Source organism: Manis javanica, chromosome 3, assembly GCF_040802235.1.
Source record: "Manis javanica isolate MJ-LG chromosome 3, MJ_LKY, whole genome shotgun sequence".
Lineage (NCBI taxonomy): Eukaryota > Metazoa > Chordata > Mammalia > Pholidota > Manidae > Manis > Manis javanica.
In genome coordinates this window covers 149,113,263-149,133,959 of record NC_133158.1, presented here as the reverse complement: position 1 = coordinate 149,133,959, position 20,697 = coordinate 149,113,263, and the positions used below count along the sequence as shown (strand labels likewise).

Sequence of the window (20,697 nt, the reverse complement as noted above, 5' to 3'; positions counted from 1 at the left end):
ATAATAATCTTCTCTCTTCCTAGTCAGATATATCCCTAAGGCTCCAATTACTTAATGTAAGGTGGAAAATCAAAACACACATAAGGACATTAGACAACTAATGAAAACAGCAAATAAGCACATGAAATACACCTATCACTAACTATAAATACAAATCTAAACCACAAGGAGATGATGCCACATCCACTAAAGGCTAATATTAAACAGACTAACAAATATCAACTAAAAATACCAAATATTGGCAAGGGTTATAAACACCTGGAACCCTCATATACTGGTGGTGGGAATGTAAAATGGCACACCCACTTTGGAAATCAGTGTTGCAGTTTCTTATAAAGTTAAACACACAACTATATGACACAACAATCCAAACGCTAACCCAAGAGAAATGAAAACATGTATCAACACACAGACTTGCATTTACATATTCATAGCAGCTTTATTTATAATACCAAAAACCTGAAAATAATTCAAAGGTCCATCAAGTGGTGAATGAATAAACAAACTGGTATAACCATACAATGTAATACAACTAAACAAGAGAAAAAGAACTATTGATACTGATACCTTTAACAACATAAATATCTCAAAAGCATTGTTAACTGAAAGAAGCTGGACACAAAAAACTACATGATTCCATTTATTTGAAATTCTAGAAAAGGCAAAACTAGCGACAAAAAGCAGATCAATGTATACCCATGGGTAGAAGCGGGGGGTTAGGGAGACTGCAAAGGGGAACAAAGGAAAATTTTAGGTGACAGTAATGTTTTATTATCAAGATTGTAGTGGTAGCAATTATATGACTTTATACATTTGACAAAATTCAATGCATTATGTGCTTAACTTGGCTAACTTTATTATATATAAAATAATACCTTAAAGCTTAAAAAAATGTATGGAAATATATCAAAATGTAATAGTTGGTGACATGCTTTTCTTCAGATGCTGAATTTCTAAATATTCTACAATGAGGATGTATTATTTTGAAGTCAGAATAAAAATGCCATTTAAAAACAATTAGTAGATTATAAATGTATAATTATACCACATGACCATACTTAATATACACAAGCTAAAAACTGAAAGCGTGGAGGGAAATTTACCACTTACTTAGGGTAATGGGACACTAAATTTCTTCTAAAGCTTTTCCATAATTTCTATCTTTTAGGGTAGACTGTTTTAAAAATACGGTAAAACTAGAAAATCACTTGTTATAATTGATATAAATGTATCTATATGTACAGTTTTTGCCCAAGTTAATGAATTAGGAAGCATCACATGGACTCACCTTTCAAAGACTTGTTTTTAAAGACTATTCAACAGTTGTTTTTTTTCCTGTAATTTCTGTTTCAGGGTTGTTTTTTCAAGTTTTTCTGGGTATCACTCAGAATGGTAAGACAAATAGACATTTTCATCTTAATATTTTATTCTTTAAAATTGCTAAGCAACAAATAGTTGTTAGATCAGAATACATTTTCCACTCAGTGATACCATTTGTAAACAAAAGAAACAGAACACAAAAAGCACCTTCATTAAAAGTCATTTGATCAGCCACAGAGAAGACATAAATTGGGGGTAATAATTGTAGCTTAATCTCTGAATGGCTCATATATTAAGCAAATCTTAGAAACATTTTCTCCATTCACATGGAGACTGAATATTGGTTTGTGAACATGGAAACCAATTGACTACTACTCTTTTTTTTTTTTTTAAAGATTCTCTTGCAAGAACCATTTTGGCCAACTATGAATTTAAACTGGAGAGTAAAAGCAAGAAACACACATAAACATTCTTACAGAGCAAATATGACCTACTGGTCACCTAGAGTTTAGGGACAAAACTAATATGCTACAACACTGTAACATGACTCAATGCAAGAATTTAGTAAGAGAGAGAGATCATTTTGGGGAGATGAGACAAGAGAATGGACTTAGGACATACAGTACATTCAAAACCTTTGGAAGGCAATGATAGGCTGACATACATTCCCAGAAATGGGAGCAGTACCTGAAATCACTGCTGTTAACAGATCACCAAAGCATTATCAATACATCCTGGTCACTGTATGATATACAAATTCCCTTTGGTTGCTTTGCTTTATTGGAAGGCACATTAGGGCACAGCAGGATGTTCTTTTTGTATGTCCAGTACCACAGTTTTACACCTTTTGTCAGATAAATGGGTCATACTGTTAGATCACAAAACAAATGGTAGAAATAGAGGCCTCAGCAAAGAACATTCAATGATGAATAGCATGTTTTAGTGAATATGCTTTCTGCCAAGGTATTAACACACTCCACAAAAAGTGGCTAAAACCATGAAAGGTTTTAAATGCTAAAATACGTCCACATGTAGCACAGTTCTAGAGTTCTAGAGCACACCTAGCAGCTCAACTACATATCAAGGACTCTGGTGATTTTCATCTTTCCAGTGAGCCAACCTCAGGATTCCTTGTGATCATAAGATACTGCAGCAGTTCTGTGTGCCAGATTCAGACTACACAATGTCCCCAAAAGAAGAGCATAATTTTCTCCTTCAAGTCTACTATTGAGGAAAATCTTTCTCAGATGCCCCCTTGTAGATCTCTTTAGTTGCCATCAGTCAAGACAGGTTTACATACTCACGCCTCATCAGTTACTTACAAAAGGCGTAAGACTATGCATGATTGGCTTAGAACATTCTAGCTTCCCTTTGGGGAAGATGGCTCAACATCCTGGGTATAAGGCTGCACAGAGGAAGAACACCTGAACAAGGAGGAAGGGAGGGTACACATGGCTGCTGGATAGTAAGAAACAGTATCTGCCACAATCTGACAGGGATGAAAACATACAGTACTTGTTCTATGCACTTCACATTTATTAACATGTTTAACTTTTGCAATTATTACCTCTATTTTATAGATAAGGAAAAGGAAACAGAAGCCAAGTAACTTGCCAAAGACATCTAGTAAGAGACAGAGCTGATATGTGTGTGAACTTAGGTAGTCTGGTCCAGACCCATGCTCTCAATCGCTACACTATGCTGCACCAGGTGAGGCAAAAGGGGTATGAATATATTCTAAAAAGATTAAAAAAACATCAAATAAACCAAGTGATAGGTGGAGATGTAGAAACTAAGCCAAAAAGTTAGCTAAGATATACACACTATACATTTTATTACATATTAGGCTTTATTACAACAAATTAATTTACTTCTGATAGAAGTTTCACTTAAAAAAATGTGGCTGCGTTCAAATTCCTACTTGACACTGCTTTTTGGCAAACCGTTCTATTTTTACTAGTTCTATACTCAACCATTATGGGCAGACAGATTAATTTTTCAAAACAGAACAAAGGAATTTCTCAATAGTACAATACTCAATATATATATAAGAACAATATTCTCCAAGTATAGACATGACGGTAACAGAGTGTATTATCAGAGAACATATTTTTTTAATGATTTATTTATAATAGCTACAGATAACATTGTTCACTCATGCACATTAAGTCTTTACTACCTATTCAAGGTTTCTACCTTACACATGAAAATTATTCATGTCCCAGGGTATGGCATCTGGCCAAAGGTTAAACTATATATGATTAAGATGGTTGTCAAATTGGCTTTTCAGATCATCACAGAAAAGTTGTCAGCTGTAATAACCATCCTGGAATCGTGGTGGAAAGCTCCTGGGAGTTGCTTTTTCTTGTGTTTTAATCAAGTCTATAATAGCTGACAGTACCGCACAGTCTCTGGATTTAGTGTCTTTCCAGTCTACAGGATGGGGACTTTCAATCTTCTCTTGCAGAAGGATGTCTAGTTCCTTTCTTAATTCCTAAGGTAGGAAAAATTATACATGTTCAATAAAGGATGTACTATCAAACAGTATAATAAAGGTGACTTAACCTGGGACAAGGAATTTCCTAAGCTAATATACAAAAGATTGAAATACTTAGTAAGCAACTTACTATGGTGTGGTTATGAGTAGCCAACTGAAGTACAGTAAAGCTAAAAAAGTCAAACTTCAACAAAACTGAGCCATTTAAAATGGGTGGTCAAACTACCTCAAAAAACAATAGGGAAAAACTATAAATCAATTTCTTCACACTATTTGTGCTGCTGAAATGGAGTAAGAAATATTTCATATAACAAATAAAACTGGAACAAAACCATAAGATTACAAAGCTAACTTGTATGTAGACTCAAAGACAATCATGTAAAGTCAGTCACCTTAACAAGATGGGCAATTCTTGCTGGAGACTGAAAGACAATCCATTCATCTACAGCAATAGTTTCCTGGTCGTTATCCTTCTGGATGGAAATATCACCTCCAAAGAACAACAGACAGTATGGGGAAACCTCTGTGCAGTCATATAAATATATCTGTAAAGAGAATTAAAGCAAATTAATACATTCAGTGGCCAGGATTATTGCCACATCCATTCAACATCACCAGTATCAATCTATTAATGCTTTCCTTCTAAAATCAGTATTAGCCTGCTAGTGTAATTTCAGAAATTCTGAACAAATACCATTTTAAAGACACCATTCTTCATTAAGTTAAAGAACACAGAAATTTTATATTTTTGTTTCAATTCAAGCAATAGTACACTATTCTGTAAGCAACACCTAAACTCTAATATATCTGAAATTATTTAAATCTAAAAACAGAATTAATAATTATAAGGTATATCGACATGCCAACAAAATTCTTTGTACAGTGTAAACTGTATACCATAAAATGCCAGGATTTCTTGAAAGCAGACTCTAAAAGAAAACTATGCAAATCAAATAACTTTTGTCAATTAAAGATAAAGATGCAACATAACAGCCGTGCTGCATATTAAAATTATACATTGTTAAGGAAATTATAATTCATGTCAGAGGAAAAAATTTTTAAGAAAGAAGAAATTTTGTTTGTAAGTGTGAAGAGTATACAATAATAGAAATACAATTAAGACTGATACTCAGATCAATGATCATTTTAAATATTTACGTACACTACTTGTTCTCATCTTCAGGTGATAGATAAGCCAATTGTAGTGAAACTCTGTTTGCTCCACATTAACAGATTTAGGATGTATAGCAACTAGCCCATCGGTTTTTGTGTAAACTTTCACCCTTTAAAAAAGTTAAAATGCAGTTGGTTAAAAAAAATTCTTGGAGATCCCAAACCAATACCAGAATTTTAATAAAAACTCCACAGATGAGTTCAATTTATTTTTGCAATCATGCAAATTTATATTTGGGAACAGAGTTTTATTTTATATAATATGGAAAAATAGCTAAATATGAATACTCTATACATTATAGAAGGGTTCCTTACTTGCAGGTATAATTATTTAACATATTTAGAAAAGTGACAGAATATTCTTCAATTATGCTAATATCAGTAAAAGACAATTAAATAAATACCTGAAATAATTCTAAGTGATTCAGACCAGTAGTCTATAATATTGCCAATCATACTGATAAATAACTCAATTTACAGAACAATTTTGTAAAGTGATCAGTTTAAAAATTTCACAGGTTATTCACCCAAATATAAAATAAAAAATGAAGAATTTTAAGGATTTTAGCTATAATTAATTTTTTAAAACCTATGTTAAAATATGCTTTAAATGGTCTCCCATTCACTCAAATCCACCAGTTTCAAAAGAGGAATATCTGGAATAAATGTACTTTGACAGGGCTTTAGTCAGTATCAATCAATTCCTAGGGAACTTTTCTTTGATAGCCACACAAGTTTTACCTCAATCTGCAAGTCTTTAATTTATATTATTCAGCAAGGAGATGCTTGATGCTTCAAGTCAATGGTTATTACCTAGATTAGATGACAGCATAAAAGCTGACAATCCTTCTTTTTGTTTTTAAGAGGATCTTTTTCATAGTTTTAGGAATTCATAATACATCTACCAAAATCATGAATCATAGTTTTGAGTCATTATTCAGATATTATTTCTGAAATTATCTCTCTTCACCACACAATTTAACCATGCCATCCTGCACTCTTACATCACTATAGCAGAGGGGCACAGGACCAGGCCAAAGAGAAAACATTTAAGGCTCTGTGGGCCCTATGACGTGTCATAACTAACTGAACTCTGCTAGTGTAGCATTGATAGCATGTAAATGAGCAGATGTGGCCGTGTTCCAATATAAATACAGATAAACAAGTGTTTGGCCAGCATTCCAAGATTTGCTGACCCCTGGTCTAGAACACAACAAAGCACCAATCCTAAAGACCTACATTTTTCTTATAAATCCTTCCCAGGATGGCAGAGGATTATATAAAGTGTTTTATTTCAAAGAGTCTCTGTGTTAAGCTACCTGTAAAAGTGAGGGGCAGAAAAGAAAAAGAATTTGACCAAGTACTGATGTAAAAAATTTTGCATCACATAAAATGTGGGTAATCCACCTACAATGGTTAAAATTCGTATCACTCATCATTTTATACTTTAAAATAGGGTTTCTCAACCTCAGCATTTTTGACATCCTGAACTGTGTGTAATCTTTGTTGTGGGGAGCTAGCCTATACATTCAATGTTTAATAGCACCCTGACCTCTGTCTGCTAGATGCTTGTAGTAACCACCACAAATGTCTCCAAACACTGTCAAATGTCCCCTGGGAAACAAAGTCAACCCAGCTGAGAACCACTGCCCTAGAATCACATTTATACTTAGTCAATCTTTGAGGTCTATTATTTTTTGCTTATAATTACAGAGTACCTAACTTTTTCAATTAATATGAGTTAGAATTTTTATGTTACTATACAATGACTATATTTTATATGCACATCTAACTGAAATGTCATGATACAGTATAATAAAACCATAATTTCCCTACTGCTACTGGACACCCATGATTTTTACAATATAGCTTTTAAAAAACATTGAGAATTTTTTCCTTAGGATCTATTCCTCAAATTAAAATACTCACTAATGAATCCACCAGGCCAATGAGTATAATAATGAGTCTCAGTACCTAATTCTAATCTTGAGTGCCTTCCAAAAAGGTAGCACCAATTGACATACTACTAGTCATTTGTGATGTATGATTTGTCTCCTCACTAGAATAAGCTCATTTACTGGGCAAAAATATGCTTTGTTATTATCTCCAACTGCTACCAAGGCTGACTATGTGTACACAGACTTAAGTTATACTTTATTTCTCAAAATGGTAAAATCACCACAATTTTCAAAGAGCTGATTATGAAATTATCTCTTTTATAAGAAGATGAGGGAAAAATCCTGCAAAAAATATACTCTAAGCAATGTCCATCCAGGCACACTGATCTTTAATAGCTGGCTTACTTTCCTAACATTTAGTATTATATTTTACCAACTGGTATTATATGTTGCTAACATTCTTTGTGAATAATAGGTGGGAGAAAGTGATGCCTATGTTAGGTTGCTTTCTCCTAAACGAGTAAAAGTAAAGAGTCAGAGTATGGTGCAAATATGAATAAGAACAAATTTACAGTGTGAGCCCTACTGCACCAGAGGATTTCAAAAGCTTAAGGAGCGAATTAGAAGATATTCACAATAATCTTCAATGCTTACATTTTTCTTTTTTTACCCAAATTTAGTCGAATTTTAGCAACTTTGGGATATAAACCAGCACAGATGACAGCTTTAATTATCTTCTCATTATCTATTAGAGGTGGGAAGGTAAAGGAAAAAAAAGTAAAATACCGATACAGTGGACAACAGTAGCAAGTTATTTACACTGTATTTTCTGCTTTACCTGAATTTATATTAGATTTTGGGTCTTTAGGATTTCTACTGCTTACAAATCCAGCTCCAAGAAGATGCTCAGCAAACTGTCCTTTCATGTTATGCAGCATCTAGGAAGCAATGGTAACAAACAGAACTAGAAGATCTTTCACACAGATTTATAGGGGCTATGAAGCATACTCTCATAAATAAACTTAGCTATCAGCTTTCCCTGCTGCATAGAACATTTTTGTAAAACTATGATGTTTTAGAGTAGGGGTTGGCAAACTACAAAATTCCTAAAACCTGTCTTTGTCAGCAGAGTATTACTGGAACACAACCATATCCATTCAACTACATATTATCTCTACTTGCTTTGCATTATAATGGCAGAGGTGAGTCGTTTCAGCAGAGATCATATGGTCTGTAAGCCTGAAATATTTATTGTCAGATCTTTTACAGAAAAGATTTACCTGTTGTAGGGAGTATCAATGATGATTAAGCATCACCCATTTTGCAAAAAGTTAGTATAATTTTAAAAATTATTCTGCATTCTATATTTTGAAAAAAATACAGAAAAGCATAAAGAAAATAACCAATATCTATAATTTTAGTACTGACATTTAACTATTACATATTGGCACAAAAGCTTAAGGCCATTCTTTGTTTTTTACAAAATTTACTTTTTGGGCAAAATTGATACATGGTTCAGTATAAAGTACTCAAGTGATATAGAAAAACATAAAGGGAAGAAACTTCCCTCAACTCCACTGTCAGAAATAATCATTAACTAAGTGAATAATACTGCAGACATTTATGCATATACACTGACACAAGACCTAGACAGAAATGCCAGCCTAACAATAGTGATAGTATAGAAGCTAGTTTAATAAAAGTATTAACATTAATTTTAGTTCAATTTAAAGAAGAATGCCTAACTTCTGACTTCCCAAAAATTACTAAAAAGCTTATTGTTGACCAGAATCCTTACCAGTAACAAAGTTAACATGCATTTTGTATATGATATACTGTATTCTCACATAAAGTAACCTAGAGAGAGTTTTTTCAAATTGTTACACATCTCCAAAAAATTTTCCAACGTATGTGTGGACTACACAGTTCAAACCCATGTTGCCAATTATATCCTTTAATGAATTGTATGACTTTAGTTTCCCCACCTAATTTCTCTTGTAACTGACTCTCTAGGCCACCTCCTGGTGCTTACTACCATTACTTTATATTGTTCAGTATAATAACCTTTACATTCTATTCTGTATCCATTATTCCTAATACTGTTTTATATTTGTTCTATATTTAAATAATTTCAAAGCACACCACTAGCTGACTGAGCATGCATTCTCCATTCCTGAATTCCTTCTGACTCATCTCTTAATAGGCAGCATTTCACTGTCGGTGTTTCAAGAACAGCTCAGGGGTGCAGCATTTCAAGTGCTTTCTTGAATGCCTCTCCTATGTCATTATATCTCAATATCTTGACTGGATGTAATATTCTCAATTAACACTTGGATTAAGCCATCTTTTCATCCTTATAGTTCACTTTTTTCATTTCAGGGAAATGATCTCACATCTATCCTTGAACACATATTCAGTGACACTTGAATTTTCCACAGAGAGACACCTATATTATCTTCATGATGGATCAATCCTAACTTCTTGTCTATAAGCTTTTTGCTTAGTGCTTTAATTTTTCTTTTGTGGTTACATCTATAAACTATTACTTCAAGCCTTTCTTTCATGCAATAAATGAGTGTTCATTTTGTTCCTTGTGACTCTTCTGGTCCTCAATTTATCTTCCTAAATCATCAGTTTTCTTCCATTCTGTTGGTTTATTTTCTTATCTGTTTTGCTGAATTTATTTGCTTCTTAAATCCTTACTAAGAAGTACTAAGGTATTTTCTGTTGAGAAATGCTATACTCCATTCTTTTTCCCATTGGCTGCAGTACCTTTCAGGGAGTCGTTATGACCCTTCATTTTGTTAACATCTGGGCACTTCTGATTAGAGATGCAAGCTTCTTGAGTCCCTTATCTCCTTGTACTGAAGATCTGTTAAATGTCTGATACCAGGGTTCGGCCTACACAGCTGGAGTGTACATGTACTGGGGGAAAGTGAGGACATTCCCACCTGCTTGAAATCACTTCTCCAATTCACTGAGGAGTCTGAAGTCTGATGTGTATCTGCCCTATTCATGGTTTACTTTCTCTTGTTTCACAAGTGCCTCTTGTTCAGTGTTTTCTCACTACACCAAGAGGGTTAAAGATACCTACCCAGAAGTTAAAGACATTAACTCTACTTGATATTTTAAAATAGATTTTGGGAGTATTAGTGAAAACCTTCAGGTTGAGACATCAAAATGGCAACTATAGGGTGAGTGTAGGGTAACCAAGCCTTACTACCTTTCCTGCTATACTCTTGAATCTTGTTTCTTTTCTCAGCCATTAGTTTTTTATACTATACATCTTTTCCTGTTTTGTTGCAGTTAATAGATTCCTTCTGTTGTTTTCTATAATGATTAAACTTCATAAGGCAAACTCACATAATGAACTTTTTGTCACAGATAGAACTGCACAAAATGGTTATATATGTGAGAATCACTTCAAAACATTCACCATTACCTGCAATGTGTTTGAAGACAGAAAATACTCCCAGCAATAATCTTTTCCATATCTGAATCCACGTCTCCTAGCTTCTTCCCAGCCCTAAGGGGCAAAGAAATGAAGAAAACTATATTGGTTCCTCTAAGCAAAGATGCTTGCTAGTTCATCTTTATTTTGGTACTAATTTAATTTTCCAGATATTTCATTCTTTTTGCAAAGAAAAAATTCAAAGAATTTTGAAATTAAGAAACTAAAAAATCATAAACTCCCCATGATCTTAAGTCATTAAAAGATAACCACTGAATTCAGATTCAAGAAGGTGGTGTGAGAGGTGAGACAGAGAACTCTCAAAACCACATACAATACAAAAATATAGTAAATACAACTAATCCTAAAAGAGCAACAGGAAGGCTACACCAGACTGCTTACACCTGCAGGATAGAGCAGACCTCACAAAACAGGGTAACATACCAAAGCCTTAATCCAGCGGGACCCAAGCCGTTCCCTACCAGCTCACTGGCGGGAGGAAGAGAAATGGAGTGGGAGGGTATGAAAGCCTCGGACTGCTGAACACCCAGCCCTAGAGATCTGCTTTGGGACCACAAACCTACATTGCATGGTGATCTGGAGATTACTTGGGTTGGAAAGCTAACACAGGCAGAATACTTGAAGAGACTAAGATTCCAACCATTTGTGAAGGACAGGGATCCACATCTGGATGCTCTGCGACAAAGGAAAGGTGGGTGGTCTAAGAGGCTTTCTAGCAGGGAGAGAGCTACTGAAGGGGAGGGGTTTACACGGAGCTTGGTGTGCGGGAGAAGGGATAGGTGGACAACGTTGTCTGGGCGCGCTTTGCCGAGCAGGTTGGGAACTTTCAGGAGCTTCAGGCACTCCATTCCCCTGGCTGGCTACTCAGCTCTGAGGCCCCACACTGTGACATCCAGCCTGCTGTACCTTCCTCCTTGCCTGCAGGCACCGGCTCCAAAAGTGGCAGTCCCTGCCCTGGCATCAGGCCAGCCAGAGGGAGGCCCTGCCTATTGGGGCTATGGACGCAAAGTGCAGAGGCTTACACCTGTGTGCTCCACCCACCAGTTCTGACAGTGGAGACAGGCACTGCAGCAGAGAGCAGGAAACAGCTCTTTCCACCCGCCAGGCACCAGCACTGCTTCCAAGACTAGAGCTTCTGGGTACTAGAAGGCGCCACATACAAATATGAACATAAAAGGTACCTGGTTCAAACAAAAATCTCAGGAACACCAGAAAAAGGGCCAAATAAAACTGAACTCACCAATCTTCCTGAAAGAGATTTCAAAATAAATATCATAAATATACTCATGGAGGTACAGAAAAATATTCAAGAACTCGGACTAATTTAGGATGGAGATTCAATCATTAAGAAATTCCATATCTGAAATGAAACATAAAATAGAGGGATATAAAAACAGATAAGATGTAGTAGAAGAGCCAGTAAATGGAACAGAAATTAGAGAAGAGGAATACAAACAAGCTGAGGCACAGAGAGAAAAAAGGATCTCAAAGAATGAAAGAATATTGAGAGAACTGTGTGACCAATCCAAATGGAACAATATTTGCATTATACGGGTACCAGAAGAAGAAGAGAGAAAAAGGGATAGAAAGTGTCTTTGAGGAGGTAATTGTTGAAAACTTCCCCAATCTAAGGAGATAGTCTCTCAGGCCAAGGAGGTACACAGATCTCCCAACACAAGGGACCCAAGGAAGACAACACCAAGACATATAATTAAAATGGTAAAGATCAAGGATAAAGAGACTTTTAAAAGCAGCTAGAGAGAGAAAAAAGATCACATACAAAGGAAAACTCAGCAGGCTATCATCAGACTTCTCAACAGAAACCTTACAGGCCAGAAGGAAATGGCATGATATACTTAGTGCAAGGAAATAGAAAGGCCTTGAATGAAGAATACCTGGCAAGGTTATCATTTAAATTTGAAGGAAGGATTAAACAATTTCCAGATAAGCAAAAGCTGAGAGAATTTACCTCCCACAAACCACCTCTACAGTGTATTTTGGAAGGACTGCTATAGATGGAAGTATTCCTAAGGCTAATAGCTGTCACCAGGGGAAATAAAACCACAGCAAAGTAAAACAACTTATTACTAAGCAGATGCAAAATCAAATCAACTACCCTCAAAGTCAATCAAGGGATAGACAAAGAGTACAGAATATGATATGTAATATATAAAGAATGGAGGAGGAAGAAAAAGGAGGGGAAAAAAAAGAAACTTTAGGTAGTGTTTGCAATTGCATACTAAGTGAGTTGAATTAGGCTGTTAGATAGTAACTAGTAACCCTTGAACCTTTGGTAACAACAAATCTAAAGCCTGCAATGGCAGTAAGTCCATACCTATTGATAATCACCCTAATGGTCTGAAAACACCAATCAAAAGACACAGTCACTGAATAGATAAAAAAAACAAGACCCGTCTTTATGATGCCTACAAGAGACTAGCTTCAAACCCAAACACATACACAGACTGAAAGTAAAGAGATGGAAAAACATATTTCATGCAACTAATAGGGAGAAAAAAGCCGGAGTTGCAATACTTGTATCAGACAAAATAGACTTCAAAACAAAGAAAGTACAAGAGACAAAGAAGGCCATTACATAATGATAAAGGTGTCAGTCCAACAAGAGGATATAACTATTATAAATATCTAGGCAACCAACACAGGAGCACCTACATATATGAAACAAATACTAACAGAATTAAAGGGGGAAATAGAATGCAATGCATTCATTTTAGGAGACTTCCATATACCACTCACTCCAACAGACAGATAAACCAGACAGAAAATAAGTAAGGAGATAGAGGCACTGAACAACGTATTAGAACAGATGTACCTAATGGACATCTACAGAACAGTCCATGCAAAAGCTAGAGAATACACATTCTTCTTATTTGCACATGGAACATTTTCAAGAATAGATCATATACTAGGCCACAAAAAGAGCCTCAGTAAATTAAAAAAGATTGAAATTGTACCCAACAGCTTCTCAGACCACAAAGGTATGAAACTAGATATAAATTACGCAAAGAAAACGAAAAAGCCCACAAACACATGGAGGCTTAATAACATGCTTCTAAATAATCAATGGATCAATGACCAAATAAAAAGAGATCAAGCAATATATGGAGACAAATGACAACAATAATTCAACACTGCAAAAATATGAGGGACGCAGCAAAGGCCATGCTAAGAGGGAAACATACTGCAATACAGGTCCTCCTCAGGAAAGGAGAACAATCCCATACGAACAGTCTAAACTCAATATAAACAAAAATAGAAAAAGAAGAACAAATGAGGCCCAAAGTCAGTAAAAGGAGGGACATAATAAAGATTAGAGCAGAAATAAATAAAATCAAGAAGAATAAAACAATAGAAAGAATCAATGAAAGCAGGAGCTGGTTCTTCGAGAAAATAAATAAAATAGATAAACCCCTAGCCAGACTTAGCAAGATAAAAAGAGAGTACACAAACAGAATCAGAAAGGATAAATCACTACTGACACCACAGAAATGCAAAGAATTATGAGAGAATACAATGAAAAATTATATGCTAACAAACTGGATAACCTAGAAGAAATGGACAACTTTCTCGAAAAATACAACCTTCAAAGGAAGAAACAGAAATCTGAAGAAACCAATTATCAGCAAGGAAACTGAATTGGTAAACAAAAGTACCTAAGAAAAAAATCCCAGTAGACCAGATAGTTTCACTGCTGAATTTTATCAAACGTTTAGTGAAGACCTAAAACCCATCCTTGTTAAAGTTTTCCACAAAGTAGAGAGGAGGGAATACTCCCAAATTCATTCTATGCGGTCAGCATCATTCTGATACCAAAATCAGACAAAGACACCACAAAAAAAGAAAATTACAGACCAATATCCCTGATGAAAATAGATACAAAAATACTCAACAAAATATTAGTGAACCAAATTCAAAAATATCATCAATCATGATCAAGAAAGATTTATTCCAGGGATGCAAGGATTATAAAACATTCAAAAATCCATCAACATCATCCACCAAATCAACAAAAAGGACAAAAACCACATGGTCATCTCCATAGATGCTGAAAAAGTATTCGACAAAATTCAACATCCACTCATGATAAAAACTTTCAATAAAATGGGTATAGAGGGCAAGTACCTCAACATAATAAAGGCCATATATGACAGATCCACAGCCAACATCATACTTAACAATGAGAAGCTGAAAGTCTTTCCTATGAGATCAGGAACAAGACAAGAATGCCCACTCTCCCCACTTTCATTCAACATAATTCTGGAGGTCCCTAGCCAAGGCAATCAGGCAACAGAGAGAAATAAAAGGCATCCAGACTGGCAAGGAAGAAGTTAAATGGTCACTGTTTGCCCACGACATGACATTGTACATAAAAAACCATAAAGATTCTACTCCAAAACTACTAGATCTAATATCTTAATTCAGGAAAGCTGCAGGATACAAAATTAATACACAGAAATCTGTTGCATTTCTATACACTAATGATGAACTAGCAGGAAGAGAAATCAGGAAAACTACAATTTCATCAAAAAGAATAAAATACCTACAAATAAACCTAACCAAGGAAGTGAAAGACCTATACTCTGAAAACTACAAGACACTCATGAGAGAAATTAAAGAAGATACCAATAAATGGAAACACATCTCACATTCATGGATAGGAAGACTTAATATTCTCAAAATGGCCATCCTGACTGAAGCAATCTACAGATTCAGTGCAATTCCTATCAAAATACCAACAGCATTCTTCAACAAACTAGAGAAAATCGTTAAAATTCATAAGGAACCACAAAAGACTCCGAATAGCCAAAGCAATCCTGAGAAAGAATAATAAAGTGTGGGGGGATTATGCTCCCCAACTTCAAGCTCTACTACAAAGTCACAGAAATCAAGACAACTTGGTACTGGCACAAGAACAGACCCAAAGACCCCAGACATAAACCCAAGCATATATGGTCAATTAATATACGATAAAGGAGCCATGTATACACAATGGGGAAAACACAGCCTCTTCAACAACTGGTGTAGGCAAAACTGGAAAGCTACATGCAAGAGAATGAAACTGTATTATTGTCTAACCCCAAATCCAAAAGTAAACTCAAAATGGATCAAAGACCTGAATTTAAGTCACGAAACCATAAAACTCTTAGAAGACAGTATAGGCAAAAATCTCCTGAGTATAAACATGAGCAACTTTTTTGTGACTGCCTCTCCTCGGGCAAGGGAAACAAAAGCAAAAATGAACACATGTGACTACATCAAACTAAAAAGCTGCTGTACAGCAAAGGACGCCATCAGCAGAACAAAAAGGCATCCTACAGTATGGGAGAATATATTTGTAAATGACATATCTGACAAGGGGTTAACATCCAAAATATATAAAGAACTCACATGCCTCAACAACCAAAAAGCAAATAACCTGATTAAAAAATGGGCAGAGGATAAGAACAGACAATTCTCCAAAGAAGAAATTCAGATGGCCAGCAGACGCATCTTTTCACATCACTAATTATCAGGGAAATGCAAATACAAACCACAATGAGATTATCACCTCACACCAGTTAGGATGGCCAGTACTGAAAAGACTAGGAATGACACATGCTGGCGAGGATGCGGACAGAGGGGAAACCTCCTACACTGCTGGTGGCAATGTAAACTAGTTCAACCATTGCGGAAAGCAGTATGAGGTTCCTCAAAAAACTCAAAATAGAAATACAATTTGACCCAGGAATTCCACTCCTAGAATTTCCCCAAAGAATGTAATATCTCAGATTCAAAAAGACATATGCATCCCTATGTTTACTGCAGCACTATTTAAAAAAGCCAAGATACGGATGCAACCTAAATGTCCGTCCATCAGTGGATGAATGGATAAAGAAGAGGTGGTATATATACACAATCGAATACTATTCAGCCATAAGAATGAAACAAATTCTACCATTTGCAACAACATGGATAGAGATAGAGGATATTATGCTCAATGAAATAAGCCACTCAGAGAAAGACAAGTGCCAAATGATTTCCCTCATTTTTGGAGTATAACAACGAAGCAAAACTGAAAGAACAAAACAGTAACAGACTCACAGACTCCAAGAAGGGACTAATGGTTACCAAAGGAGATTGGTGGCAGAGGGCGGATGGGGAGGGAGGGAAAGGGGGATTGAGGGGTTATATGATTGGCACACATGGTGTGTGGGGGAATCATGGGGAAGACAGTGTAGCACAGAGAAGGCAAATAGTGACTGTGGCATCTTATACTGATGGACAGTGACTACAATGGGTTATGGGGGGGACACATAATATGGGTGTATGTATTAACCACATTATTTTTTCATGTGAAACCTTCTTAAGAGTGTGTATTAATGATACCTTAATAAAGAAAAAAAAGAAATGGACCAAAGACCTGGATGTAAGTCATGAAACCATAAAAACTCTAAGAAGAAAACATAGGCAAACATCTCTTGAATATAAACATGAGCAACTTTTCCCTGAATGGATCTCCTCGGGCAATGGAAATCAAATAAAAAATGAACAAATGGGGCTGCATCATGCTAAAAAGCTTCTGTATAGCAAAGGACACCATCAGCAGAACAAAAAGGCATCCTACAGTATGGGAGAATATATTTGTAAATGACATATATGATAAGGGGTTAACATCCAAAATATATAAAGAACTCACACGCCTCAACACACAAAATAACCCTATTAAAAATGGGCACAAGATATTAAGACACTTCTCCAAAGAAGAACTTCAGATGGCCAACAGGCACATGAAAAGATAGCCCACATCACTAATGATCAGGGAAATGGAAATTAAAACCACAATGAGATATCACCTCATACCAGTTAGGATGGCCAACATAGAAAAGAGGAGGAACAACAAATGCTGGCAAGGATGTGGAGAAAGGGGAACCCTCCCACACTGCTGGTGTGAATGCAAAATAGTTCAACCATTGTGGAGAGCAGTAATGGAGGTTCCTCAAAAAACTACAAATAGAAATACCATTTGACCCAGGAATTGCACCCGTAGGAATTTACCCTAAGAATGCAGGAGCCCAGTTTCAGAAAGTCATATGTACCCCTATGTTTATCACAGCACTATTTACAACAGCCAAGAAATGGAAGCAACCTAAATGTCCATCAGTAGATGAATGGATAAAGAAGATGTGGTACATATACACAATGGAGTATTATTCAGCCATAAGAAGAAAACATTCTACCATTTGCAACAACAGGACTGGAGCTACAGGGTATTATGCTCAGTGAAATAAGCCAGGTGGAGAAAGACAAGTACCAATTTATTTCACTCATCTGTGGAGCATAAGAACAAATAAACTGAAAGAAAACAGCAGCAGACTCACAGAACCCAAGAATGGACTAACAGTTACCAAGGGAAAGGGACTGGAGAGGGTGGGTGTGGAGGGAGGGAAAAGGGGAATAAGGGGCATTAAGATTAGCAAACATAACTTAGGGGGGGTGCATGCGGAAGGCTGTATAGCACAGAGAAGACAAGTAGTGACTCTGTAGCATCTTACTATGCTGATGGACAGTGACTGTAATGGGGTATGTGGTGGGTACTTGATAATGGGGGAATCTAGTAACCACAACGGTGCTCATGTGATTTTATATTAATGATACCAAAGGAAAAAAAAAAGATTATGTATGAAAACCACTTAAAAAATAAAAAAGATAACCACTGAATTTCCAGAGCTTCATACAAATATTAAGTTATATAATAATAGATTGTGTCTTTCACATAAAATGGCATCATATTATATACATATTAGTCAGAAGGCACTCTGTTGAACCAATTTCAATGCTATTTTATTTTCAAATTCACAATATGACTTTTTTTTAGCTAGAAGAGGATGAAGAGGAAAAATAATACTGAATGAGCTCAAAGGAAAAAATATATAAACTTTCCCACTATGTGTAGTACAAATTGAGTCTAGAACTACAGTAAAAAAGATGCCGTCTCTATAAACCAAATCACACCTGAAGTTTGCAAAGATGGACAATAAATGTTTTCCTCAGATAAGCCTGGCTCTTGGGAGCAAAAATTTTGTTTTAATCTGAATAATGTACATGATGATACTCTTATCAAAATGTTAAATCTGAATACAGGTATAGTTTACTAATGAACAAAAAGAGACTTTCTGTTATGAATGTCAGATGAAGATACAAATGGATAATATCAAATAAAAATTTAAAATCAATTGTCCAGCTGTTCTATATCAAAACATAACTATAGACTTCTTTTCCAAAAGCATAAATGTAATTACTTATTTGAAAACTGAAAAATGATGTACAATTTTTTTCACATGTTCATCTAACTTTAAATATTCTCACTCAGCAATTTATTGTTGATACCTATGAAAATAGACATTTTAGTAAGTTAAGTATGTTCTTATTCTATTATCAGTTTTTCACTTGCATAAACTCACAATCCAAAACTTATTTTCCTTCTTTCTTTTTTTTTTTTTACCTCAAATGCATGCACAACTGTTAGATGGTCACTTTTAGTATCCTTTGCCAATTCCTTTCTTCTTGCATCTGCGATCTTTTCTTTTCCCTTAAAAAACAAACAAAAAAAACAGATGAAGGTAACTTAAATTGACCTGCTAGTAAATAATAGAGGATGGTATTCTAATAAAAATGTATCCAAGTAACAACTATTCTGTGTATATAAATATGCCCAATCTTGTATCTGCATCTTTCTTACCAATGGAATAACAAAGGGATCTTTGAAGCTGAGACTAGCAGCAATGGTGAGTACTGGGTCTAAGCAACAGAAGAGAGCTCCAAAAAGAATCATTTTTCCAATGTGTGGCTCAACTGGTAATCGTGCTAAGTGGACTCCAAGAGGTGTCAATTCTTCTTGTTTATCCAATGCATTCTGCAAAGTAAGGGTTTAATGTTTAAAATAGACATTGTAAAGGATTATACTCAAAGCTATTTAAGTTTGCTTTAAAAGAGAATACCAGGCCACTCCTCGCTCTCTTAAGTCCAAATGCCTATTGTTCAGTTTTAGTGTTCTACATTGAAACATTAAGTTTTGAGGTCAGCAAATAGTTACAAACTCATAAACTAAAGAAAATCCACAGCTTCGCTTTACTCTTAATGTTAGGAAAGAAATAAGAGAAATAACACATAAGCAAATCATCAATCAAGTAAAGAATATTATCCACAAGATGACTGTGGAAAAAACTTTAAAAAAGAGATACTATTATGTATTTGGAATATATAATGCATAGCCCCTAGATTCTATAGTTTAGGAGGCATGAGACAGGATGGCAAGAGATAATGCACATATTTAGAACCCTACTAATTTGGGGTGACTTCTGCTCTGATCACCTAAATAATTTGGTCAAATCATCCCACTGACCATAGCTAGAAACGCGGCTTGAAGATACTGAGGAGTTAAAAAAAGAATTACGAGAGTTTTAAGTCTAGGATTTGGGGCAAATAACAGAAATTCAGGGATGTGAGCCCAATACTGGGGCTTCTTTTCCTGACAATAGCAACACAAATGCTCTCTGGAGAAATTATCATCATCCCAGGCTTCAAATTTTTATATACAAAGAACTTTTTAAATAAAATGTGCACTGCACAATTAAAATCATTAGGCATATAAGAAGATCTAACAACAAAAATATAATCCATATGTATCCTATCAGACAGACTTCTAAACATTTGACAGAAATAACTTAGATCTTACCAAAACTCTAAGAGAGTACAAAAAAATTTCACTACTTGTTTTTTGAATCCAGTGTTATTTTGGTATATAAACTTGACAGGGACATTTGGAGAAAGGAAAACTATTAATTTTATGCATGAAAACCCCAAAACAAAATATTGGCGAATTGAATCCCAGCAAGTTAGGTTTCAGGAATAAAAGCTGGTTTAACATTTGAAAAATCAATGTAATTCAAAACATTACAAATTAAACAAGAAAAACTGCATCATAATCTGAGGCAGAAAGGTGTTTGATAAATTCAATTACCCATGTATAATAAAAAGTTCTTAGTTGACTGGTAATAGAATAGAAAGATGCCTAATTTGATAATTTCTACAGAAAATCATCAACATGCTCAACGAATCACTGAAAACTTTCCCTTGAGAACAAGAAAGTAAGAATGTACAATAATCATGCCACTTCAGCTCAACACTGTATTAGGGGCCCTAGACAACTGGAAAGGAATAAATGAAATTGCAATTATTTGTAGATGTGCTTGTGCATGCAGAAAAATATCTACATACAATTATCAGAGTAAGTGAGTTTCATAGCATTGATGACTGTAAGGTCAGTTTTCAAAAAC

The 20,697-nt window shown here is 35.2% G+C and overlaps 1 protein-coding gene across 1 annotated transcript in view; it reads right to left on the bottom strand.

Moving 5' to 3' along the window:
- Positions 1-419: 419 nt before the first annotated feature.
- The window catches only part of DHX36 (DEAH-box helicase 36), a 53,267-nt gene continuing 32,989 nt past the window's right edge, over positions 420-20,697 (bottom strand). The window contains exons 18-25 of the mRNA XM_037008218.2: positions 19,101-19,274; positions 18,864-18,950; positions 10,331-10,414; positions 7,727-7,826; positions 7,543-7,633; positions 4,980-5,100; positions 4,210-4,362; positions 420-3,814 (exon numbers count right to left, since the gene is read on the bottom strand). Coding sequence (XP_036864113.2) covers positions 3,629-3,814; positions 4,210-4,362; positions 4,980-5,100; positions 7,543-7,633; positions 7,727-7,826; positions 10,331-10,414; positions 18,864-18,950; positions 19,101-19,274 — 996 coding nt within the window. The 3' untranslated portion in view covers positions 420-3,628. The remainder of the gene's footprint in view (positions 3,815-4,209; positions 4,363-4,979; positions 5,101-7,542; positions 7,634-7,726; positions 7,827-10,330; positions 10,415-18,863; positions 18,951-19,100; positions 19,275-20,697) is intronic.